Below are 26,164 nucleotides of genomic sequence, written 5' to 3'. Positions count from 1 at the left end.
GTTAAAACGGAGGAAATGGTATTTAAATCAGTGACGTTCGCAGATAATCATTGATTAGCCAGTCAGCGAAAGAGCTACAGGCTCTAGTGGATGAGTTAGACTGCACCTATTTATAAAACCAAATGTTGAGAGGAATATGGCAAGAGGATTATACACAAGTAAACCAAAGTTATGTGATTTAGTTCAGGATCATGAGCTAGGAATATGAAGCGCAAGATAAAAGTAGGTGGGCAGAAACTTGAACAGGTAGATCAATGCAACTAGGGCAGCACACTAGAGGAAAAAAAATACAGTAGTAAGGACACCAGAAAAAAATTACGTAAACAAAACAGGGAGGTAATGAACGGGTGAGATTTGATAAGAGGATCAATATAAAAGTGTTTAAGGAAAAGGCTAGTGAAGAGTCTGATCTGGAGTGTAGCGATTTATGGTATGGAAAAATGGACACTTAGGGAAGATGATGAGAGAAGACTTAAGGCATTCAAGAAGTGTTAGAAGAAGAATGGAGAAGGTGAAGAGGATGGAGAGAAAGAGGCATGACTTAGTATGGTATTTGAAGGAGGAGATCGACAGCTACGGTCATTAGTGCCATGAGGGAAGGGTTGGGGGGGAAGGGACAGCTAGAATCCCAGCATCAGCATTAGCCTGCTCCTAACAAAAGGCACTGAGGGGACCAAGGCTAAACTACCCAACCGACAGATGGAGTGCTGCACTTAACCCTCTGTCGGGCGCAATGGATCTGACAGGCACAGCGCGAGTGCTTTTTCATTTCTTCGTGCTATTAGGCAGCATAGACCCTTGATGCTCATAGTAGCTGTTTGTTTTGAAATGCTTGACGCAGCCTTCTCGCTTAATTTGACTTCAGCCGTCCCCACAGGAAGTTATTTAAGTTTGTATCAGAGAAGCTCACTGTGCCCGAGCTCATCATAATTTTAAAGGTATGTGTTTTTGATAGGCAGAATATTTTTTTCGGCATTTTCACTTGATGCTTCTATAATGTTTACTACTCGATGCTTGAATACAATTAGTGAAACATAGTTACCTATAGAGCACGTTAAATCACACCTAGCTGGATGAGTTTGGAGCCCTATGAAGGGGTGAAAAGGGTGTATGCCACATGTAAGACATCGTTTAAGTGTTAGACTACACTGATAATAGTGCATTAACATTTCAAGTTGCAGCTCTGAGCCATGCTTTGACTTAATAAAGTCTTTTCGTATATGTGCCTATCAGGCACATAACGCCTGAACTTAGGAGATTGCAACTGACAGAAGAAAAGTTAAAATACCCTCCACAAAAGACAGAAGGAGGGATTAGGCAGTGTCTCAAAATTAAATACACCAAGAAAGAAGTTCACCATGAAAAATTATTTGACTTAGTCAGGATTCGAACCCAGATTTCCCATTGCTAGTCAGGTGTGATAGCTAGTTTTACCCCTGAGCCATTTTCTCAGAGAGAATTTCAGGATGGCTCTGAGAAAATGGCTTGATTTGAGGATACATATTTTTGGAAATTCTTCCACATTGTGTTACTAGTTGACATCAGGCTAGCTATAAGACCTTTAATGGCTGTGAAACTGCTGTAAAAATCTGACTTTATGTACAGGAATGCAAAAAAATATTCTTGTCTTCATGTATAAGTAGTTACTTATCAAAATCCCTCATTGAGCAAATCAATAGGTAATAGGTACTTCTCTCCTAGTTTAAAACCATTAAAATGAAAATAATTTATGCACAATGGAGTCCTGATAACATGGTATTTAATCAACTATTCACTGGATTATCCCATGAATTCCCTTACTATTAAGTTGAAATTTATGCCCATGAATCTGCATGGAAATAATTGGAGCAAAACCCAGTTCAAAAACCTTTCTTGAGCGTAATTTACACTGTATATTTTGAATAGAGTACTATTTTGGAACCAATCACTTGTGAAATAACTTAATGCATTTCTTTCAACAGTTTTCATTACATTACACAAATCGTTTAAACCTTTTATAATAGATATATTAAAATGAAACATTTCATTTAGAACTGGAACCAAGTATAAAACTGAGAACCAATGCCAGACCCAAAATTGAGTCAGAACTGACAAAAAAAAAGGGGGAACCAACCTATCGTTATTCAAAACAACTACCTACTTTATCAATGAGATGGCTGCAAAAGATGCAGAGACAGTGAGAAATAGAAACCAAAGTTGGAGTCCCTAAGAAAATTGTATTGAATGGATTACCTTTCTTTTTTTCAAATATCCATTTGAGCATTCCCTCCATTAGGACTGAAGGTTAAAGTTCCAAAGAACCTGGTTATCTATTGGAGCCTTATTAAGTCTGTACAACAATTCACATTTATTGCAGGAGATTCTGGCAAAGGAGACTGGTCAACTGGGGAAGCTCTAGAACTTGGACTTGGTAGTCTGGAGCTTTCTGTGGATACACTCTCAGGCACAGTGGCGAGACGCCTAGGGGAGTTGGGAAGGCGCCTCGACTCCTCATTTCGAATGCTGCTGCTAGCTCAAAATCTATTCTTAGAGTCTTGCCACAGGATACAACTTGGAGAACCTACCCTCGAAGCACGGCTATCAATTGTTTTAGAAAGACTACTTGATACAGTATCAAACCGGTAAGAGCATATTTCAGCATTACTTAATCTGAACAGAGTAAATTAGTCATTTCATACCAATGAAACATATGATGATCCCCTAGAACATGGGCATACCCAGCGAGGGGCAGGGGGGAAAGCTGCCCCCCCCCCAGAAGCAAAAATCGCAAGTCTTTAACCCTTTCGCGCCGGACCTTCGTTGAAGGAAATTCGTCCTCAATACGAGTCTCTTGAAAGTTTTCTGTACTCCTCTGTACGAAGCCTTTCCGCGTCGACTAAAGGCAGTGGGTCCCTCCCTAACCTTTTTTGGATCCAACTCAGAGGGCACCGATCCCTTTCCTCTGCCTCTGTCCCAGACCCTAGAAGGATTAAAAGCCCCTTCCTAGCACGAGTTCGCGGTCAACTGGCTAAAATGTTAATGCAAAATATTTGAAAATATTTGTTGCTCGCACCGATTTTTTTACATTCAAAATGAATTTTGTGTTTTGTTTCTGAGCGTGCAGAAATTTTAAACGAAGTTCTAACGTTGATTTAGACGGATTTAATGTATTTACTTGTTGTTCTATAACTTTGTTGAGATTAACGTTAGAATTTTGTTTGAAATTTCCATGTGGTCAGCAAAAAAAGATGAATTCATTTCTAGCATTGAATTTCAAAAGTACGCAACAAAAATTTTTTTGGAAAACACACTGCAAATAACAGTAGTTGACCGCGTGGAGAGGATAGGAAAGGGTCGACCTGAGCGGCCGAAGAAGGGACTGGGCTCGCGCTAAGGCGGATCATAAGGGGCGACCGCGTCCGTGGGTCTATTGTGTCCGCCACGGTCTCTTTTTTCGACCTGTGCCGCACAGGCGCGGCATTCGTTGGTTAGGGTAAGAACATTCAGGACGCACTGGTGTGGCATTCGTAGTTGAGGAAAAAAAATCCTCGCCACACAGGTGCGGGATTCGGCGCGAAAGGGTTAAGCAAAATCAGTACTGAATTGAAACGAAATCATTCAACAAATTTTCTTTAAAACCACGAAAAATGATATGTATTGGTATAAGATATGTAATTAAAATAACACTATTTTTTCAAGGAAATAATCTCATAAACTAATGTCACAACTTGGTTTGCCCCCCCTTAGACCATGGCTTGCACCCCCCTTAGTTATGATCCCGGGTACGCCCTTGCCCTAGGATCCAAGATCTTATTCATTTGAGCTATGGTGGCTCAATTACATCAAACCTTACATCTCCAGATACCTAATTTTGTGGAAAAAAATTGATCAATTTATGCACATTCAACTTTATAACATAAGAAAATGCCTTGAATTACATTACACAATACTGACCACTCTACTCATAATTCTTACATCTAAAATGTTCCCGAGAAATTAACCTAAACCAGCTTTTTCATATCCATTAAATGTTAATTTAGTGAATGATTTAAAACAAACACAACAAACAAACTCAATTTTTTCATTCATCCTAGCACTAAAATCACCATATCTATTTGCCTAGTCCACAACTGCCTAAAATCTGAAATTGACCAAACACTTTTCAGGGTTCACTTTGAGAGTGCGGTCTTGCTCAAATAACTTTGCTACCTATGGCATCGCTAGTCCAACAGTATGTACAACACCCTGTTCCACTTGAGCCATTATTTCCACGAGAAAGGATTCCTAGGTAGCTCAAATGAATCTGGCACTCAATTTACTACATTCTCTGAAAACCCTCATTACTACCAAATCTTGACATACCTCTGTTCTTCCTTCACAAAGGCTTCTAGATAAAAATTTGAACTGAAAGAGCATAAATAAGGATACTTAGCTTCAACGATTTGCTTTACCACATCAAAATAATTTGCAGATAGTAAATTAAGAACTAGAATTGAGGGCTTGTGTACAAAAATGAGGACATATAACAACCCTGTATGCAGTTGACTACTTTAAGGTTTACTCAAGACAGTAGTGCGTGGGGGGGGAGGGTCAAGGAGGTCAAAATGTGTCCTGCCCGAAATTTTTGAGAGATTCAGTTTAATGAGGACCACTATTCATTGAAATTCCAACAGAAATAGGGTAGTTTCCTTCATCAAAGAAAACAAAAGGCAATAATTGCGATTCGTTACCCACCATTAGTGTATTCATAATATACAAATTATTTCGTTTTATAAATGCCGGTTTAGACGAATGGCAATGGTCCATTTTTATCCTCATTTGAAAAGGGCCAGATTGGCGCCCATGCGATGCCACTCCACGTGACGTCACAGGGACCTAATTTCTACACGAGAAGATAGGAGTTATACATCGTCTGAGGTTACCAATGCATGCATGAGGCGCAGAGCTCAGGGAAACATGTCTTAATAATCACTTATTAAAACTGGCTAAAGTCGGAACGTTTTCTTCATTTGATAAGGTATTAATAATCCTTATTTAAGCCAAGCGCTACCAGCCAGCAGGGTACTCAGCTACCCGCTAGCAGCCTGCGTCGTATCAGCGCTAAGCCTCGCCTCAAGGTCACCTCACAGGGGGGCAGCGGGAACCAGAAATAAGTCTCACGGAGAGATTTCCCGGCATTCATACTTACGCGTCGCGTTTTCGCGCGCTTGAAATTTTTCACTTTTCATTTAATCGCAAAAAATAGATATCATCATTTAAAAATCTAAATGCGTGAAATACGTACTCCAGGTGTAATAATCTTTCAATTTAGGCAATAAAAAAATAATAGGAAACCACCCTATTCAACTATCTTCCACATGAATCCCAAGAATAATATTTCTCACCATCCAATACGATTGCTTCCTTAGGCCCCGAGTCATTCCTAAATGTATAAAATCGTTTCAGGCTTAATTTCGTGGAAAATTGCTATATCCATGATTAAAACAAAAATGGTAATTTCCACACTACTTAATTTAACACTTAAAGGCGGACCATGGTTTCAACACTTTCCTTGAAAATGACACAAAGTGTCAAAACCATGGTCGGTCGATAAGTGTTACATTAAATAGTGTGGAAGTTACCATTTGTATTTTAATCATATTAATCATTCCTAAAACTAATTTTTCAAAGAGCAAGCTCACAATCTCCACTAACATAATTGAATGCATTAGTGTGAATACCAAGTTTCTGTGTAAGCTAACTCACAATTTTTTGTTTCCTACACAGGAGCCAAGGTTTGAACCATGAGGCCAGTGAAATTAAAGAGGCTCTACATTCACAAACAAAGCAGATAGCCACAATGATGGAAGACTTAGGAAGTGGATTAACAGCAACGATAAGAGAAGGAAATGAGTGGCTGTCAACTGAAACGGCAGGAGAAAATCAAAGAACACGGGATGAAGTAATGTCTTTGGTTAGGAATTTGAATGGATTTGGAGAGGAGACAAAATCTGAGCTATGCTCTCTGCTGCATGAAAATACCAACGAAACAACCATTGGAGCCCTTGATGGAGACCAAGTAAAAGAAGACGCCTGGAGTAAAATACCTGGTGACATCTCCAATCATGATTTTGAATTCCACCATGTGTCAGCAGTAGTGAAAGACGTTGACACAAATGAAAACATTTCAGTTATTGCTAGTTTACAGAAAAAGAAGCCAGATAAAACTTCAACTGAGGGTCTTATCAGTACAAAAGTAGATTCAGAGATTCACATCAACAGGAATCCACTATCTGGTCCAGCGAGTCTAAATGATGTAAATGAACCAAAGGCAGCGACAGAAGTGCCCCGCAAGCCTGCGAACCAAAGTAAAGTAAATGAAACTTCCCCTAAGGTACAAGAAATCAGCACAGATCCAGGCGAATTCCTCTTCGATCTTGACATTCCCTCTCCTGATGAAAATCCATATGATTTGCATCACAGAGTTGAACGCAAGAGATCTTCTGAAAATGGCACTGATAGTGAGGTAAGCTTGACGGACACCAAAGCAAAGGGTGGAGACAATGACACTAAGCAGATACAAGACATGATAGGTGCCTTGACAGATCAGTCTTTATTTGGCTCAAAAAATATGTCAGATGTCTCTGATATTAAAGCAAGCAATTCCACCGTTGAAGAAATGAAACTAATTCTCAAAGACATCATATTGCAAATTGCAAATGAAAAGAATAACATCAGGGACATTAAGTTCAACAAGACATTAGACTCAGCATTGGATGATGCTAATTTGTCCCACTTTATAAAGTCAGTTTTCAAAATTTACAAATCTCAGAACATAGACTTAAACCTAGAAAATTTGAAGACGAAAATCTCAAAAGAAATGAATGTGAGTGAGGAGCTAGAAAATCTACCTGAGTCAAGTGCCAATGAAAACATACTTCAATTCAACCGCGAACAAGACTTCAATAGTACTGAGGCATACATCGCTTCATATGTTAAAAAAATCATTAACTTAGCATCAAAACTAGACACAAATCCTTCAGATGCCAATTCTTAAATTGAATACTTATTTTGTGATATTACAACAATAAAAATTTTCACTAATAATTGCAATGATTTATTTTTACAAAAGATTGAATATTTAGCAAGAAACAATTGAAAAGTTTCAGATTTTTAAAAGGTCCTTCCTTAATGGCAGGCATGTTCTGGTACAAGTTATCCTCTTGGATGATGCATTGTCACAAAACCTTAGTTAAATTTGCTCTAAACCTATCAACATTGAATCATGCAAATCTAGAGGTCAAGAGATACTCCATCTTTGGCCATTTTTAAACAACCACAGAGAGTTATCTTCACTCAATAAGCAGTAATTACAGATCAAGCATCATGAACACACCATCAAATAATAAACGATTTTGATTTTTTCTGGTGAATAATATTCAGGTATTCTCCTTGGGGTCCGCACCAGGTTATTGCAGTTAAATTGGCACGCATTTGCAATTTCATGAACCTAAACATAAGTCACAAATGTTTCACTCTGTGTGAAATCCTAGACTGAGACAGTAAAACGCCTTCATAATGGAACACGAGTTGTTTTCCGAAACACCGGCCAATACGACTGCAATAACCAGTTCAGAGACCGAGAAGAATACCGGAACACAATCAAAATAATTAATGATAATAGTTAATGATTAATAATTAATGAACTAAGAACTAAGTGAAGATCTCACTTAACATGACTGGGATCACGAATCCATGAATGATGATAACTAAAAATATATCAGGCTCACAAACTGCCAAAACAAAGTTTTTAAATGAATGATCAAAAGTTAAATTTCCCATTCCACCAATTGTTACAAGTTATTTGCATAAAGAATGCCTTGACCAACAAATATATCCTTTTGGTCATAACACACCCATACTTTCTTGAATAAAGGAACAAGAAGCATTTACGTTCATACCATTATCTGGGGGTAAAATATTTACAGTAGAAAATTTTGATACATTTCAAAGATAAAATGAGACAGCTATCACCACTAGCAGATACAGAAATAAATCAAGATATATTGAGCTACCTTAGCTTTTATTGTAATAAAAAATAATCATGTCACATGCAAAGTTTAATCCAAACTGAAGAAAGAAACTAAGTTTTATCTAAACTGGTTATACACATATAAAAGACAATAACATCCTATGATATAAAAAGTTAAAATTGTGGTTTTGCAATGTATGGCAATGTGGGCAGCTCCGTAAGGTGGGGTGCACCCCTGGACCGCCCATATTTATCTGCCACTGGCTACTGCTGGATTTAGTGAGTTGAGCTCTGAGTTGATCTAGATAGGTGAGAGTGGAGCTTATTGGTTAAATTGGAGCCTATTGGCACTACAGGCAGTGGTGGAGCTGGACATTTTTGCATGGGAACTTCCAAGAAGGGCAATGTACTACACATAAAATTTAGCCCTAAATGTTGGGTACTAGATCCTCTGTTTGACAGGTTTTATATTACAAGTAAGGCAGGGAGGACAACCTGCTAAGGAAACTAATTTTTGGTCAATATTCAAATCAATGGATATATGCATTATATGTACTTGCTGATGACAATTACAACATAGTGGAGAAAATTACAACACATTATAAAGTGCCAATGAAGTCATGCACATTAAAATGTAGCCAAAACCTGAAACTCTAATATACACCAATGTTGGTATCCTCACATTGAAAAAAAAATTATAGCAATTCTTTTTCTGAACAAGGTACCAATTTTAAAACAACAGTAAATGTAGTAAGCATGTAAAAATAACATTTATTAAACTTTGATTACAATTGAAAGACTTTTTTATGACCTATGAGTAATCAAATTGGTGCTTTGCCCTAACATTCTCACAAAAAAGCAATTTTTTATTACATATAACTACATGCATATGATAAAATAAATTTAAAAAATTAAAATATAATGCAAAGCAATGCAGAATCATGCACCTAAAATTATGATGAAAAAAGTGCCCTTTATAACATGTATAAATTCATAAATATTGGCGCTTTTGTGGCAGCAGAGTTAAGTTTTTGCCAGCCAAGCTAAAGGTTGCGAGTTTGAGTCCTGTCTTGGTATCTAGAGCCAGAGTGGTTTTAAATGTGCTTCATCTACATGCTTGTAATTGTCTTCCAATAAATTGCTTGTAATTGGGGGCACCTTTAAGCAATATAGAAAATATTATCATCACATTCAAACTCAGCTTTATTAGTTTTTTGAGCAGACAGTATGAATGTGCATGAGAGGACAATTTTAACATCAGGGACCATAAGAACAAAATTACACAAAAACATCGAAAGAATGTGAAAATGAGCAGACTATGGTATGACACTCACTATCAAGGGTTACACTTTGTCAAATACAAATTCTATGTTAGTTATAAACCAAGTCTACTGTATCACTAGATCCCAAAATAGAAAACTTTGAACCAGACCTCAATCAGTGAGTATCTTTTCCTCGACTATAAGTTTTTATGCAACATCTACCCCTTTAAAAGTCACTAAAGGTGTTCCTCAAGGGTCTATTTTGGGTCCTCTTCTTTTCCTTATCTGTATTAACAATCTTCCCTCCTATTTTAATGGCGGTACTGTTTACATGTATGCTGATGACACAACCTATTTATTTTACTCAAAGTATTTTAAGTATGATGAAGTACAAGGAAATATTAATGCAATGAGTATATGGCGTGACGATAACAATGTACTCATCAATGATAAAAAAATCTATGTTTATACCGTTTCATACCCGTCAAAGGAAAATAACTTCTACTCCACTTCTGAGAGTAAATGGTAAAATTTTAAGTTCTTCCACTGGAATGAAATTCCTGGGACTAGATGTGCATAAATCATTACCCTGGGAAATGCATATTGATATTCTTTGTACCAAAGTGGCATCTGGATGTTATCTCCTTCGAATGATCAAAGTCTCACTGACACCAACACGGCCCTTTCTGTCTACCATGCTTATATTAATAGTAGGCTGAAGTATGGAACTGTGGTTTGGGGCCACTCTCAACACTGTATTAGGCTTTTTAGACTCTAGAAATCAGCCATTAGGGTTATTCAAGGTATTTCTGGCAGAAGTAGCTGCCGGGAGCATTTTAAAACTCTGGGTATACTTGCATTACCTTGTCTATATATATATTTGTATTTTCATCTATTGTTTTTATCCTTCAATGCAGAAGCATGTTTGATATTGGAATAAATGGTGATGTACATAATTACAATACAAGAGCTTCTAAAGACTTCAGGATTGTATCCCAAAATCTCACCATGTATAGTAAAAACCATGTTTGTGCTGATGTTAGATTTTGCAATGCATTACCTAAAGAACTAAGGGAAATATGTTCTATATGTAACTTCAAGGAATAACTTTACTGGTATCTGGTGAGCAGTTCTTGCTATGCTAGCTAAAACTCTAGGCCAGAAGTGGAAATGTTAATGGTGTCCAATAGACACAAATAATGTAATGTAGCCGCCTCCCAAGATGTACTCATCTCAGTAGATAATGATGCCATACTGCCTTTCCAACCTTCATCCTTCCAATTCTTGTTCAAATATCAAGAAATTGTAGGCAAAAATAATGAACACAAACAAAGAGGGAATAAGCAAGCTTCATTAACCCAAACAGACATATTAGAAAAAGAAAACACGAATTTTTTTGACCTCAGTAGACAGATAGGTATGTTTACAGGAGCCAGAAAGCAATCATACAAAAATGTATGCAAAGCAGTGAAAGGGATGAAGGGAAGGTCTTTAATAATGTACGAGTTGTATGTGTAATGTAATGTATGTGAATGTATGTAATTTGTATCAAATGTGATACATCCCTTTATATAAGAGAAAATTTTTATACATGAAGGGTCTCAGGTGGAAACAAGAGAAGGTAAACAAGTGAAAACATTCACTCTCTGTGTCACCACGAAAGTTCACAAAATTTCTCTCATTTTCTCATCTGCCATACACTGAGGAAAGAGGATAAGGGAAGACTGGAGGCACTCAAGACGTGGGTGTGGGGGAGAATGATAAACGTGAAATAGAGAGAGAGGAAAAGGACTGATGAAGGACCACACACAGTGGAGGAGGAAAGGAAACTTCTAATGATACGGAGGAAGACAGTCAGGATATAGAAAGGACTAAAGGGGACACTAAAAATAGTCTTGATATAGGGAAGAATTTTACATAAGCAGGGAAGGAGAAGAAAGTTAATAGGAGTTATAGCTAAAATAAAATGGAATAGGCCTTACTATGACTGGAAGAGAAATTTTCAATGTAAGAGAGGTATAGGCCGGTGGTGATTCACAAAACTCTCAATGAAAACCCTGCTTAGCTTATAGAATATCTACCTTAATAATAAACCACCAGATAAATCATGAATATCAAATGCACTAATTGCTAGGCATTTATTTTGGTTATTACTAATAGTCATTAACTTGAGTTAGGAAATAAGTAAACTACTAGCTATAATTGTTGAATTACCTTCTTATGGTAACCCTTGGTAATGAAAGAACTGGAATAAATAAATGACCATGAAGATAGACAAAATTCAGGGGGGAGCGTAAGTCTTCTAGAACTTATATTTGCTAAATCTAACAGAATTCCAATCCACCTAGTACTGGGGGGAACACAAAGTTCTTCCCGCTGGCCAACCATGCTCCCCTATCTATTAACTGAGCAACCAAAATAGCATGCTACACAGCTAATGGACACATTCTAAAATACAGAACCAAACCTTGTAGAAAGATAAAGAATTCAGAAACATCATTAGCATAAGAAGCAACCTTGTTTCTTTGACAATAAGAAACAACCAATCACACAAGGAATTAAGTTAGTTGGAGGCCAAGGAATGACAAATGAATTTTTTTAATAATATGTTTCCATATAAATAAAATGGAAATCATGAACCTTGTGGCACAAACAGAATAAATAGGGATTCAGAAATTATACGGTAATTGCAAAAGTTTTCTATTTTTTTATTAGCCAACATAGGCGGATCTAGGGGGGCACGTGCCCCCCCCCCCCCCCAGATGCTCAAAAAATAGACCAAATTTTTTATGCAGTTATCATTGCATTCATTTTTTTCTGTGCATTATGGAGCCTCGATAATTTAATTTCACATTAATAACCTTCATATTAAAATGGAGAGAATATTCAAATAGTAATTGTTGTACCTTGTCTTTCATATCACGTATGAGAAGACTGCTTGCCTGTCAGACTCTTGTGACCTCCCCAGAAAAAATCCGGGATCCGACCCTGTTTACCAATGTTGCCATTTTCAAGATAATTTATCCATTTTATTTTCAGTATTAAAATTGAGTCTCAGCGCATGTCTTCAAGGAACTGATTCATCATGTAAATGATGAATCTGACCTTGTTGCCAGAAGATGAAGTTTCATTTCAGAACCTGGTTCGATTGAATCAAGTTTTCGTGAGGAGCAACAAATTCAGTCCAAACATTAACATGATTTTCATTACTAAACGTAGGGGCTAAAACTGATTGAGGGCATCAAATATAACTTGTTCTATTAAATGATGAAAACAACTTTGAAAGATATCAGCAAATACTTCACGATACACGTCTTATGCCATGGTGAATTAAGTCTACGACTGACAGTGTGACAAAAATGAGCCAAGATTGTGAGTACAGAAAAAGTGAGTCACAAACTTAAGAATGTCCATAAGTGTGACAGTACATTGAATGATGAAATGCCTATGTACAGGGTGAAAATACGGTAAACAAAGTGATAGAATCAAGTTCAATGTGTGACAGCACACCCGGTCACAGTCAGGCAGCACATTTTTACACTCCACATCACGCTTTTAACTTAACAATGAGGCAAGCAATTGAGTACATACGGGCACAAAAGCCCATTTCAGGATTCAGCACATAATCAAGCCGTAGAATAACTTAATTTTCAACAATGAAACCACAGGGCACATAAGGCATGCATATAGCGACAACAATTCTGAGACAGCGTTTACCATGTTTTTCTTGCCAATGGCCAAAGGATATTTACACCAGGGATAATTTTATGAAATATGGGAATTATACAACGAATTTTGATGAATATTTCCTTTGTACAACCATTATAGATACATCCGTTCCCAATGATGTCATGCATAGCCTTTCAGTTCTTGATACACAGTCAGAGATTCGGACAAGTGAACATTACCTGTCATAATTCCAGTCACACTCGCAATTTGCCAACACTTTTCTCAGTTATGACATGGTCAATGCCATTCGCCGAGAGATATTCATGATTCAAAACTTCAAAACACGCGTGTTCAAAACTTACAAAACTATTCAAAACAATAATGGGTGGAAAATTTGACGCTACATCGCCACTCTCTTGTTTCCCGCCATTTTTAAAAAACGTTGCGATCCAGCGCGGAGAAACTTTAAAGAGATTACGATAAATTATTAAACAGATGGAGAAGTGGACACTTAAAACACGGAATGCAGTCGACTATCTAATCATCACCTTATTAATTAATTGGCTGCGACAATGTAACACGATAATAACGCCTCTTCTCTCACGCGCGTCGACAATGCAGTTCAATAAGGATTATAAAAATATTACCCAACTGAACATGTGCGCCCTTCCATTGGGATGGGTAATTAATTAATTTGACGAGCGAGTTCCATGGGAACGCGTGTTTAAACAATCAATTCAAACACATAATTTTCAAAGCCGACAAAAAGAGGATTGTTCTGAATTTGTGACGACTGAAAGCTCAAAGCCAAAAGTGGCATAGTAAAGGAATCGTCATTCACAACAGTACTCCTTCCCAAGACTGTATATCCAAAATAATTTCTTCGACATGGATGTGTATTCAAGAACACTCGGAAACGACGGAGCTTGTAAGTACCTTCTTCATGTTAAGGCATTAATCAAAGGAAAAAATGTTTTTATTTACTAATTTTTACTTTTCCTTGAGCAGATGGAATGAAGGTAGATGAACAAGGTATTTTTCAACAATCTGGTGGAGAAAATATGGCATAGTTAAATCAGATCCAGATTATTGTAGCTGGATACCTTGACACAACACAAGTAACCAATAGCGATACTTGGCTTTTCATAATTATTTAAGCTGAAAATACCTGAGTGTTCTCTATTTCGCCCATCAGCATATGATTTTATTGATCTATTATCCCCCTCCCTATCATCGCCTATCTTATTTGTTTATTTTCCTCAGGTCTTCGCCGCCGCCTGACACCAAAATGTTTTTCTGGTACATTCCTTTTCAGCAAGTTAAATATTTTGCATAATTAATTTTTATTTTCTCCTACTGCACTAATTGTCATCTTATCAACTATACTATGAACGTAAAAGCGGAAAATCAAAAGGCAGTAAATATTATTTGTATACAATTTGGCCTATTAATAATTTTGACTCTTTCAAGATTGCATGTTATTAAATTTAATTGACATCTTAAGTAATAAATGTGAATTTTGCCCAAAGAAATTCTCCACTCTGTAAAATTAGGTATTTGAAATTGTGCATAATAGTTTAAAATGTCATAATTTATTTTAGTATAAGTGTAGCTTTTATATCCTTGTGTCTCCTGGCAACGTAAACCACATGGCTTATGTCCGAGAAGTAAACTAACTCGTTATCGTAAACACCGTGTGAGAGGAAACGCAGCATCTATTTTTACTTGCAAAGTACGATTTAAAATTATTACCTCACTTTTTACAACACGCACAAGCAGCATTGGGATGCCGACAGAACGTAAGGACGGATTTATTTCGCTCGTAAACTTGAATCTAAGAATTACCATAGACATTTCCAACTTCTAATTATCATTGATTCAAAGTCGAGCTAAGAAAATTAAGAATTTTTACCGTTTCATTAAGTGTGATTTTAACACGTTACGTTAAAGATAAATGAAAACAAGGAACTGCTACGTAAAATAGCGTAAAACTTTTTTCCAGCTCGATCACATAAGAAGCTTAAATTTTTCTGAAAGTGCTTTTTTCATTAATTTACGACGTTTCACGATTTATTAATCATGAATTAACTGTAATGTGTGCTTTCCAATGTATTCCACCCGACAGCTACATCCGCAGGTCACGGTTTGCAGCCGCGTAGCAGGGCCACACCACAAAAGATACCGAGGCCTCCAAATGCTTTCATGATCTTTGCTAACGAATGGCGGAAGAAATTGGCAAGGCAGAACCCGAGGGAGAGTAATAAAGAAATCAGTGTCAGGTAAGTTCATTTCTATTTACTTCTAAAGTGTTGAATATCCTAAGGTGCTCCGAATTTTTCACTTTGTGAATACCAGTGGACGAAGTTAACTAATTAATAAAGGTATATGAACGGTTATATTTTCAATCAGCCTATCAATTTTGGCGAAAAAATAGTATTGTGTGGGAATGCCAGTCACAATTAAGTGTATAGAAGCATACTGATGGATTTTCCCTTATCATATGCTGATTTAAGGACGCAACGGACTAAAAAAAATCATTTGTAGTATGTACTCACCACCAGAGACATGTTTATTCAAACAACTGTTTTCTGGAGAAGATGGCGTCGTAGAAGGAATATTCATTAATTTATCTGCAAATAAATTATTTAATCGATTATTCCCGTGTGATAGCATAGTCCCATTTTGATATACTGATAACAATTACAGTCCCGAAATCGTTCACGTTTATTTATTTATTAATTTCCAACGGAAAACACCATTTTACAATACTGATCAAATGATTACGTTGACGATAGTGTGAAACTGATCGAGTATTTTTGTATGTCATTGCTATTTTCTTATATTTAACCGCAGAATATCTGTACGCCAAGATATGCTTACCGATAAATTAGCAGAGTTAATGTAATTCCTAAATAAACTTAGCTTTTAGAAAAAAAAATCGTTTCAGTTCTCGGCAACAATGAAACGCGCCATGTTCGAAATCTGTTTGTCGTGCTTTAAATCGCGGGGTGCCGATGACTTCAAAAGCATGGCAAATAGTTTACAGGCAATTAAGAGTGTAAAAATTTAGTGATTAAAAATTCGTCCATCTTAAGTCCAACCTAATTCAAATCAAAATCAAATTATAATTCTAAAAACTACATTATACCATGCATTAACTTTTACTCCAGCACACGAGTATTTGAAACCTTAATAGCGCTTTTTCAAATCAGCGTTCCTCGAATTACAAGAGCGCACATCTCGTAGGAAATGGAAGGTTATAGGAAACAATATTATAATTATATTTCACAAAATATTCCCCAAAAGTTAATATAGGATTCCGCGTTTTCTTATCCACACGCGACAAACAGAAAGTTAATAGCACGAAAAGGTTCTCCGGAAATTATAAATATCTCTCCAACGCACGTGAAACGTAAGGGAAATTATGATTAAAAAACTTAAATTATGAGTGCGTCAAGGTTAGGAATGATAACAAGATTTTTTCAGAAAATTCCAAAGCAACAGCAAAATACCAAACCGAAATATCAGGTAATTAGCGACACGTTTGCGCGTGGATTATTGAATGAACCGCTGGTAATTCAGAAATGGTCACTTTTGATATCCCTCCTATAGCTTAGCAGTCTACTTGAATTTCAGGCCATCATAGAGTTACCTTTCTTAGTCGCTTCCTGATCTGCCGGTCGTAGAAAAATATCCAGCTCAGGACTTATTCTTTCTTCAATTCACTTTTTAAAATTCATTTCCGCGCATGCAGATGCTGTATCAAGAGCACGAATGCGATGTTCTACGATACTTCAAGGGAGAGGACAATACAAATGATGACGACAATGTCCTCCGTTTTGGCAACTGTTAATATTATTATTGTAAAAATATTGTTAGAAGAATAACCTATGAATGCCAATGGCTATTGAAATCATTATAAATAGGTCTTATTTTTACATAGGAAAAGGAAAATCGATGCAGTTACCAATTTTTAATAATAATAGAACCAATTTCTGTCCGTTTTCAGACACTCTATTCCCGAAAATCGGTATTCGCAACCCTCCGATGCGTGCAGCGTTAGTGTTTTATAATTCAAATTTGGCGCTAGGTCCCCTCTTTCGTCACGGAGTGTGCTTTAAATATACGGTAAAGCTTGATTTATTGAATTGGCTGATCGATCCAAGCATGATTTGTTTTCTCGCGAAAAGCCTTGAGATCACAAGATATTCGATTAAAAATGGCGGTGCCGAGGGAACTAAAAATGAGCAATGCAATTTCAAAAGCCACAGCTTGTGCTCTACTTTCGAAAGCACACGTAAAACTGCATTTGTTTCTACTCAACTATTTTCTCAGACTATAAGCCGTAGTAACTTTCGGGTGATATCTTCATTTTGCATTAATTAAAACGATGGTGGGGAGATCATGTGAAGGCAATTAACTAAAATATCAACTGCATTCTGTGCTTCCCAGCATTTTTTGTGAAAACAGGTACGTGATCTGGGCCACATTTATTTCATTTTCTTTAATTATTTTGAGATGCCGTTTGACTACTGATTGGACTAAAATGCCTTTATTCTTTTAAAAATTATTATTTTAAACCTGGAATTTTCTACAAGCGTTTAACTACGGCAAAAAAGCTCACTATCTAAGGACTGGAGCTGTTAAAAGTGTTGCTTTATTTAGTAATTAAAATATGAGTACAATTGAATTCTAACGTAAAAAAAGTTTCTCTTATTAAAAATGATTCCGCCAATTTTTTTTCCAATCGAATGTGATTTTTTTTCAAAAGCGTAGAGAATGTGGGAGGGGTTGGTTATATTTTGAAGCCCCAGGAAATGTGAGGAAGCAAATATTAGGTGCATCCAATCAACATTAACTCCCCTCAACCGAAATGCTTTCTTTCTAGAACACTTGAAGAATGTTTTGGATTCGACCTTGATTTTTTCTAAGCTGTGGTAGTGCCTAAAAATCTATCGACTGATTTAAAGCATATGAAAAATTTATTAGCGAGCCATTAATATGATACAGACTAATGATTACAGATAATTTAAAATTGAGAATAATTATGACCAGAAGGACATTGCTCCTTCAATTAGGTTCATAAATTGCTCCCCCAAGCAAGATTTCGAGGGAAGCTACCCCTAATGCATCATATTTAGCTCACTTTAGAATAAGTACTTTTCGATTAGCAATATTGGTATAGTATTTGGGGGAGGCAACCGACAACTGAAGTCATTTGCACCATTTCATTAGGCATTAGCCTAATCTTGATGACAGCCGCCATGGGGACCACGGCTTAACGTCCCATCCGACGGGCGGAGTGCTGAGCTTGAATTGTCTTCCTCACAACATTCAAGCAGGGATCGGGTAGTCTCTGAAAATTCTCTGCCACAGCCGGGATTTGAACCCTAGTCCACGGAGTAGATCCAAAACTCTAGCCACCATACCAACCCGATCCGCAATTACCAATAATATTTTTCACCTTCGATCCTAGTGACTCCACACAGATTTTGAATGCTGCGCAAAATTTGATGTCTTAACTCCCCCTACGCCACCTTAGCTCACATTTGTAGATTTTTTCAAATTTTCCCTCTCCACGACTCAGGTTGCGGTTGCACCATGCCTCGAATATTTTTTATCTATTATCTACTTTATATTTCGAAAATTAGTCTCTTTTTCTACTGTTTTAACGAATAGAATTTTAAATTTTCCTTTATTAGAGTCTAAATTTTTACTTACTCTCAAACATTTCTAAATTAACACTGATGCCATTAAGGCAAAGACAGCTCATACTCTCGTTTCGTTAACGCTTTTTGAGATTTAATTTCATTAGAAGCTACTCCTTTTCAGTACTAATATTTGGCAGAATCCAATAGCATTAGACATTATGCTAAATTAGTGGCTTACTAAGGGCTTTTCACTGAACGGATAGTAACTTCAGCGACTTCAACATGATCCTCGCCGAAGGCTTGCACAAGGTTTCACTGTCCGCATTAACTTAGGGCATCTTTTTCACAGATTTCACCTACAAGTATGACTCATATCAGTGCTTTATTCCTAAATTTCACCGTGGGCTACCTGGTAAACGCTCTCTAAGTGAGACTTTAAAGAAATCGATTCGAATTTATATGATGGAAGAGCAGGGGCCAAATTTCATATTTTGCGTTTCGCAGAGACACTTGCTTTCGATAAATATGAAATCATGCTTCAAGGTTTTTGTACCCACCGATTTACTCAAGGATACTCAAGGAGGAGTTACTCCAGGATAATGTTTCATCTTTCTTTTTTGGTTCTTAGGACCGTATTAACTACTGTGTATGCTCTTTCGGCGTTCGGTGTTTGGTAACTGGTGAATGGCGCTCGGCTGATATATATCGCGCGACTAGTCTTTCCAAACGACAATTAATCTCAGTAACGGACATCCTTATTTAATTTCCTAATTCCATTCATTGGCTCATAAGTTTTCTTCAAATTTTAAAACCTGATTTAATGACCACTAAAAACTAATATAATATTTAGTGGCAAAGATTTTACGCGCCTCTATTTTTATTTGTTCCCCCTTCGGTTCGCATGCTCCGTAATTTACAAAAACGCGAATTTTGAATATATAATTACAATAACCTGTTCGCTTATCACGTGTGTAAAGCTATGAAAGGTTGGGAATGTTGCTGGAGGAGATGAAAAGTTGATTGCAATTAAAGTGAAGCTTTTAAATTATCTCTTTCATTGAACAGGTAATTAGGCTACCTCTCCGGTAGATGTTTTAATCAGTTCCAACAGACAATTATTCACCACCATTCATGTTCATCTAGTTTCTCGAATCCGAATTCTCAATATTTTAATTGTAAAGTTAACTCATTGAAACTTCTCATGGCTTGTTAACAGTTTTGGTTAACAGTTTTCAATAGTTTTAACGCATAAATACATTTTTTCATTGTGGTTTATCTTCTGTTGGAAGTTGTGCAAAAAAATTATTTTCTATTTCATCCCCTTTATTGTTTTTTTAATTTCTCTTGAATTCTTGCTGTCCATATTAATATTCAGCAAACTGCAATCAGTTGAAATATTGGGTCCAAGGGATCTGAATTCGATAGATTCGAGAGACAAAAATCGATATTCATGGGAACAAATTAATTAATAAAAAGCCTTGGAAATAAAGGAGGATAATACAGTTCGATTGTCTGTTCTATAACAATTAGTAAATAGTTTTTTTTCCAGTGGATGATTACTGCGGAGAAAGAATTAATACTCATTTCTCAGCTAACACATGAGCTACAAAATCAAAAATCCGAAGCAAAACTAACTCGCTCATTCATTGTCATTTATGAAGAGAGGCTTACGAGAGTAAAATTGGCTTCTCGTAATTTTCCAAATTACGTTTTATAACTTGTAGTTCATTATTTTATGAAAATAAAGTAATAGATAGCAAGCTAGAGCATAGTGAAATGAATAAAGGTATAATTTGTAAGATTACGTCTCAGCTATTCCCACCTAATATACAAGAAAACACAATTAAATAGCCCGCAAGCAGTAATAAAGATTTCTAGGAGGCATATGGTCACAGTTCAGGATAGTAAGTACGGGTTCGAATCTAATCTGTAGGTGAATGGTGTGGAAGATAACAAACAGCGAAGGTATTCTCCTTGGACTGATAGAGAATGTGAGTGTAGATATTCAGAGTGATAAAAGAAAAAGTGCTAATTTTACTACACATGTTGGATTTTAACCTCTGCAAGCTATCAACCAATGATGATACAAGGTATCACATGACCGTTATACCAGATTAAAAACCCTTTTTCTTACGAGAGGAAGGAATTTTACCTACATAATACGAGAATAAGTTTATTTTAGATGAAAAAATACTGCACGGTATACTCTAGTCCATTCATTCTTTAGCTTCTATCGACCAAGACATTGATACCAGAAAATCGGGTATGGAGACGGACAGACACTCGTTAGATCGAGCTAGGAATACCCCTGCGAATCCCAGGGCCTGAGACCCAAAACGCATGCATGAAATGTGGGTGGCCTGTAAGTCCTCGATATTCAGTCAATCTAAACCCTACATAAAGTTAACCATAAATATAATGCATGTCCATAGATAACAGCTGGAAAATAAGAAGAAGAATATTGATGGGTATATTAGAACAAAAAAGAGAATAGAGATCCAGAGCCTCCTAAATAAGTAGGAAATAAAATTACGCGTCCCGTCGGTCGTCACATTTCAAAGCAATAGCTGGATTAATAGTGGCGGATCCCGGGGAATTTGATAGATGAAGCGGAAATCGATCTTCAGGAAGTGTAGTGGTCTAGTGGATCGTGCGCTCGACTTAGGGTTTTTGGGTTTGAATCTCGGGTAAAGCCTATGGACACTTTCAGATTTAAAAAATCCTCGAAGGAAAGTGGCCTAGGGAAAGGAACTGTTACCCCTATCGCAAATGTGTGATATCCACATGCCTCCAAATTAGCCCGGGGTGAGCTCTATCCTCACACATTCAAAATTAACTTCGGATTGAGTCACTGGGTGAAGATCTTCAGTATGAGAGTTCCGGGGTCGCCTTCCTTCTGGTTGACCTCTCCAATTTCTTCTTATCAATGCATCATCGTTCCTTCTTATTACAGGACCCAGCCATCTAATTCTCCTATGCCTTATCACGGTCATAATATCTGATCTTCTGTACAGGTTCCTGAGCTCTTATGTTTTCAGAATTCTCCTAACCCCTTTTTAAATGTTGGCGCATGTATCCTTCTCGATATTTAATGTTATTTTCAAATGTTATTAACTTCTTCAGAATCTGTTTATTTAGGGTCCATACCTGGGTTGTTGTTATTTTAGGCCGGAGTTTTAAAGCGTCAAAGTATTCTTGTTGAGGAAAACTTATTCCAGAAAAGAGTTAATATCACCTATTTACCCTAAATTAATGTTGCGATAGGAAGTGGTTCTTCAAAGGATAGCTTTGGTAGCGTCACGCTTTCCATCTCCTAAAATTTTCTTGAAAAACGCTATAATTATAGAGCAAACAAGCGAAGTAACATTGATTCATATTGTTACAAATCCTTGGATTTTTTGCTATTTCCCCTGGCCTTCCACGGAATTCCAGGCACAAATGCCCTTGCTTTCCCTCATTTGCTGTCTCCTAATGGTGGCCATTCTAAAAAAAATACATTTTTGAAAACGTAACGAGCGTAAACATTAGATAAAAATTAAACTTTTAGCATGCTCAGGTACTTTTACAGAGTTACTATATATCCGTCGACGACAGAATATGAGGTGTGATGATTGCAACCTCATAGTAAACTTGAAGAATGCGCTAAAGTTGGCTGCGAAGAAACCAAAATCTGAAGACAGAATTTAAATCCTAAATCTATTAATATTATAATGGAAACGGGAAAAATGGTTGAATTATACATATACTTTTAATACTAGAAGCCATGATATCTAAAACGGCTGAAGTTCACGCGGTAGGATTTTGGTAATAACACGTACGCTGTATAACTTCAGGACTACCTTTGTTCTTGCTGCGATTTCTTATCAATGAATATATATTGCATTACCTGTCATATTTATTCCTCGGGGGAGTTTGAATGGGTGGCTTCGGTAGATTTAAAGATGTGCAGAGATAGCGGATGGTTTCAAATATGCCAAAAATTGGCGTATTCTTTTTTAGAATTCATAGTTTCCTACCTATTTGCGTCCTAATTTTTTGCTTTTTTTAAGTGTAACATTTTATTAAAAATAGAATTCAATCGAAATTACAGCATGTAAAAAAAACCACCGCAGCTAATTGAGTGGGTATCAGCCAATGAACGGCTACGCACAGACACGGGAAGATCATAGTTTTAGGGGTTACTTGATCTGGGTTGATAACGCATTTATCTTCAATATTTTGCGAGTCAACTTTGAGAAACCTCCAATACATAGCTAAATAAATATATATTCAAACTTTGTATTAGAAGTATTTCCTCTTGAGAATGATACGTGAGTGTTGAAACCGGTTGATGCCAAACAAATGATGCTGCGTGGAATCTACAAAGTTTCAATCATAAAAAAATTCTCAGAGTCCATGAAACCACATTACGACATTTGTAAATAATTACACTTGGTAATTATTATAACGAAATTTTTAAATTTAGCAACTTAGGCTACCGTTACACACTTAATTTTTTAGAACCCGTGAATGACTTACAAGAGTTAAAAACTTGATTGATTAATAAATATGATAAATATAGATTTTAATATTTTTCAGGCTTTATTTGATTTTTATCCTCACGGTAAAAGCAGTTGCCAAAATTCGCACTTCCTCTTTTCCTCTGAGGTATCTACAACTTTACTTTACAGATTTTGATAATGACCTGAAAATAGTTTAAATCTAAGTCGGTAAATCAAAAACTTTCTGCTAAACATTACTACGTGAGAATAAAAACGTTGCCTAAAACTTTTTAAAAATACTTTAATTATGCTTCATGAACGATTTCTATACATTTTTTTATTATATTAATGTCACTTCTCAAAGCATTTCGTGCAAATACCTTGGAGGGCAAACAATTAAAGTCAACTACAAGTTAACATAAGTGAAGAGAAAAATTAAAATATTTATTAAAGCGCAACGAGTGCCATTAAAAATTAGATATAATCTCTTCTTTCCAATTATTCGGGTACTTTCTCAGAGTGACTGTATCTCCGTCAACGACAGAATATGAGGTTTGATGGTTGACTTGAGTATTCTCTTCTTAAATTTCATGTAGATATAAAGAGAGCACTCAAGGTGACTGCGCAGTAATCAAAGTCTGAGGAAAAAATTGAAACCCGGATTTTTTATATATATCATAATGGAAACGGGAAAATTTTTTAAAATTATAATAAAGTATTTAAATATAAGAAGCCAAGATGTTTCAAACGGCTCAAGTTCACTCAAGTAGGAATTTTGGATCAACGCTTTCGTTGTTTAACTTTCGGACTACATTTGTTCTTGCTACGATTACTTATCAATTAATAGATATTGCATTACCTATTATATCTCTTCCGCGGGGGGAAGTTGAAGGGATGGTTTCGGTAGCTATGAAAATTTGCAATTAAGTGGCTGGTTTCAGAACTGTACATAATATCGCAAAAACATCGCAAACATCGCACTTCCCTATTTTCCTCGCCTTTACTTTCACAGATATTGATAATGACTTGAAAATCGATGAAATCTTATTGTTAGTCGGTAAATCAAAAACTTTTTGCGGAACATTATTATATGATAATAAAAGTTTAAAGGTACTGGAAATTTTCCAAAAATAGTTTAATTTTACTCCTTGACCGGTTTCAATACAATGTACAGTGACTCTTCAAAATATTTCGTTAAAATACCCTTAAAGGGAGACAAGTAAAGTTAAGTACAAGTTAGTACAGATTAAGAGATAAATTTTAGAATATGTGGACAATTTTCAGGAAATTTTAGTTAATTTACTAATTTGCCCCAGAATTCAACGAGATTAGGGCTGAAACAGCTCTCTAAATAACGAGGCGAAATTTTTCCAAATATTAATCTGGGTATACTTCATTTCAATCTTGGCAGCGTAATCAGAGGTTAAAAATCGTTCTTCTATGTCCTTCGTCTAAGGTTGCAACGACTCCTCGCCTTGCGTCGACTAAATTTAAGTTGCCTCGCGTTTGCGTCGCCCGTGCAGGATCGTCGCGGAATAAGGGAGGGGGATTGCCGCCCCCCATTCGGCCGACCGCCCCTCCTCAATTTCGACCGGTTTTGCTCCTAAGTTACTTACGCTTCCCAGCCTCCTCCCCCACCCCCCTAGCCCCCTCGGCCAGACCCTTCCCGGGACGGAACCCCTAGCCACACGTACCCTCTTCTCCGCAGTTGGGACGTACAGGATCGCTCGCTACGTGTAAGAAAAAAAACCAAATCTCGCCCATGGGTTCATCGATCCCATGAGAATTCGTCAGAAATACAGCTCGTCATTCAGAAACCCAGAATGTAAAACGAACTTGTGCTGTTTCGGAATATATATCCTCTTCGTTTAAAATCAGGAGATTCAAGCGTAATGGAGTGGAATTTTTCCATATTGAAATAAACACACTAATTGTCCACGATTTTAATATTTACTACGACCTTGGTTTCAATGTTATTTTCCAAGCTTTGTTAACCTGTGTTTCCATATTTCAAGGTTGCCACCTTGAATATGATGTAGTAACGTTGAAATCTAGGTCGTAATCAATTTTATAATCGAAAAAATTGCAAGTATTTATTTCAATATCTTATTCTTTTATTACTTTCCCGTAACCTCTTTCATTTTTAGCATAAAATTTTCAATTTTCAAAAACTTTCAGCCAAAATAAAAATATGAAAAAAACTCAACGTTTCAATTGCCTTCGTAGGAATCAGCCATCAACCATGCCCTCCCTCTCGCATTGGTCTGGTTTGTTGTTTTTTACCCTTCTACCCTTCTTTTACCCTTCCCTTCCATAAAAATTTCTCCCTGAACTAGTACATGAACGAGAGAATAGCTGCATAAGGAGATTTTTCTCATCTTATACATCGTCTTTCATAACTTTCGTCATTTCGTAGATTTTAGAGGTTTTCTACCGGTTGATATACTGTCAATTGCAAAGTCAGTTGATATACTGTCAGTTGCTCATACGTATTTATCAAAGAGTTAACGAAATGGTTAACCAATGCTTGATTATTTTTTTGTCGTAATAGAGGTTAAAGGTCTAGAGAATAGAGAATTAGAGAATAGAGAATTTTCGTTTTCCGATCCATCGCCGAGTTTTCGCAGATAAGTTGATGAGGTCTGGAGCTCAAGCCAAGCTGTTCATCGCCTCTCAGCCACTCCAAGCAGCTCATCGCATCGGCCTTATGTGGTTCGTTTTTGTTTACCCTCCAGTGAGCGATTCCTTCCCTCCACGAAAAGTTCCCTCTGGACGAAAATATAAACCCCAACTCCAAACACGTCACCAACTAGTGAAAATTGGCGTCAACTTTCCCATATTCTTAGGCCCGTATTCCAGAATCTGACTCAATTTTGAGTCCTCGCTCGACCATGATTGTTCAGATCTAAAACTCAAGTTGAGTTAGAGTTGGAGTTCGTATTTTAGAAAACTTTTACTCTGACTTGAGCCGCATTGACTGTTATAAAATAGACAAAATAATGCATTTATCTAAGCAATTTTCATTCATATTTTCTTGCTCATCAAAAACTAGAACTAATGTATTATAGTATCACACGTGGAAGTATTTGTGCGAGAGTTATTTCAGTTTAA

General features: G+C 36.6%; 3 protein-coding genes across 10 annotated transcripts in view; 2 read left to right on the top strand and 1 right to left on the bottom strand.

The window, feature by feature from the left end:
• Positions 1-8,666, top strand: part of LOC124160536 — a 79,267-nt gene extending 70,601 nt beyond the window's left edge. For both annotated transcript variants that reach the window (XM_046536399.1, XM_046536398.1), the window contains exons 7-8: positions 2,357-2,621; positions 5,746-8,666. In XM_046536399.1, coding sequence (XP_046392355.1) covers positions 2,357-2,621; positions 5,746-7,015 — 1,535 coding nt within the window. In that variant the 3' untranslated portion in view covers positions 7,016-8,666. The remainder of the gene's footprint in view (positions 1-2,356; positions 2,622-5,745) is intronic.
• The window catches only part of LOC124160538 (dual specificity protein phosphatase 14-like), a 204,822-nt gene extending 187,844 nt beyond the window's left edge, over positions 1-16,978 (bottom strand). For 2 of the 6 annotated variants that reach the window (XR_006865183.1, XR_006865184.1), the window contains exon 1: positions 13,161-13,329. The gene's annotated coding sequence lies outside the window, so the exon portion shown is untranslated. Of the gene's footprint in view, positions 1-13,160; positions 13,330-13,469; positions 13,558-15,476; positions 15,552-16,573; positions 16,768-16,888 lie in introns of those variants that run through there. The other 4 variants (XR_006865185.1, XR_006865181.1, XR_006865182.1 and 1 more) reach the window with 4 other exon arrangements.
• Positions 13,679-26,164, top strand: part of LOC124160537 — a 45,090-nt gene continuing 32,604 nt past the window's right edge. The window contains exons 1-2 of one of the 2 annotated variants that reach the window (XM_046536400.1): positions 13,679-13,849; positions 15,047-15,200. In XM_046536400.1, coding sequence (XP_046392356.1) covers positions 13,810-13,849; positions 15,047-15,200 — 194 coding nt within the window. In that variant the 5' untranslated portion in view covers positions 13,679-13,809. Of the gene's footprint in view, positions 13,850-14,607; positions 14,721-15,046; positions 15,201-26,164 lie in introns of those variants that run through there. The other variant, XM_046536401.1, reaches the window with a different exon arrangement.

This window comes from Ischnura elegans, chromosome 6 (genome assembly GCF_921293095.1).
Source record: "Ischnura elegans chromosome 6, ioIscEleg1.1, whole genome shotgun sequence".
NCBI lineage: Eukaryota > Metazoa > Arthropoda > Insecta > Odonata > Coenagrionidae > Ischnura > Ischnura elegans.
The sequence above is the reverse complement of the archived record's forward strand: the minus strand, read 5'-3'. Positions and strand labels throughout refer to the sequence as shown.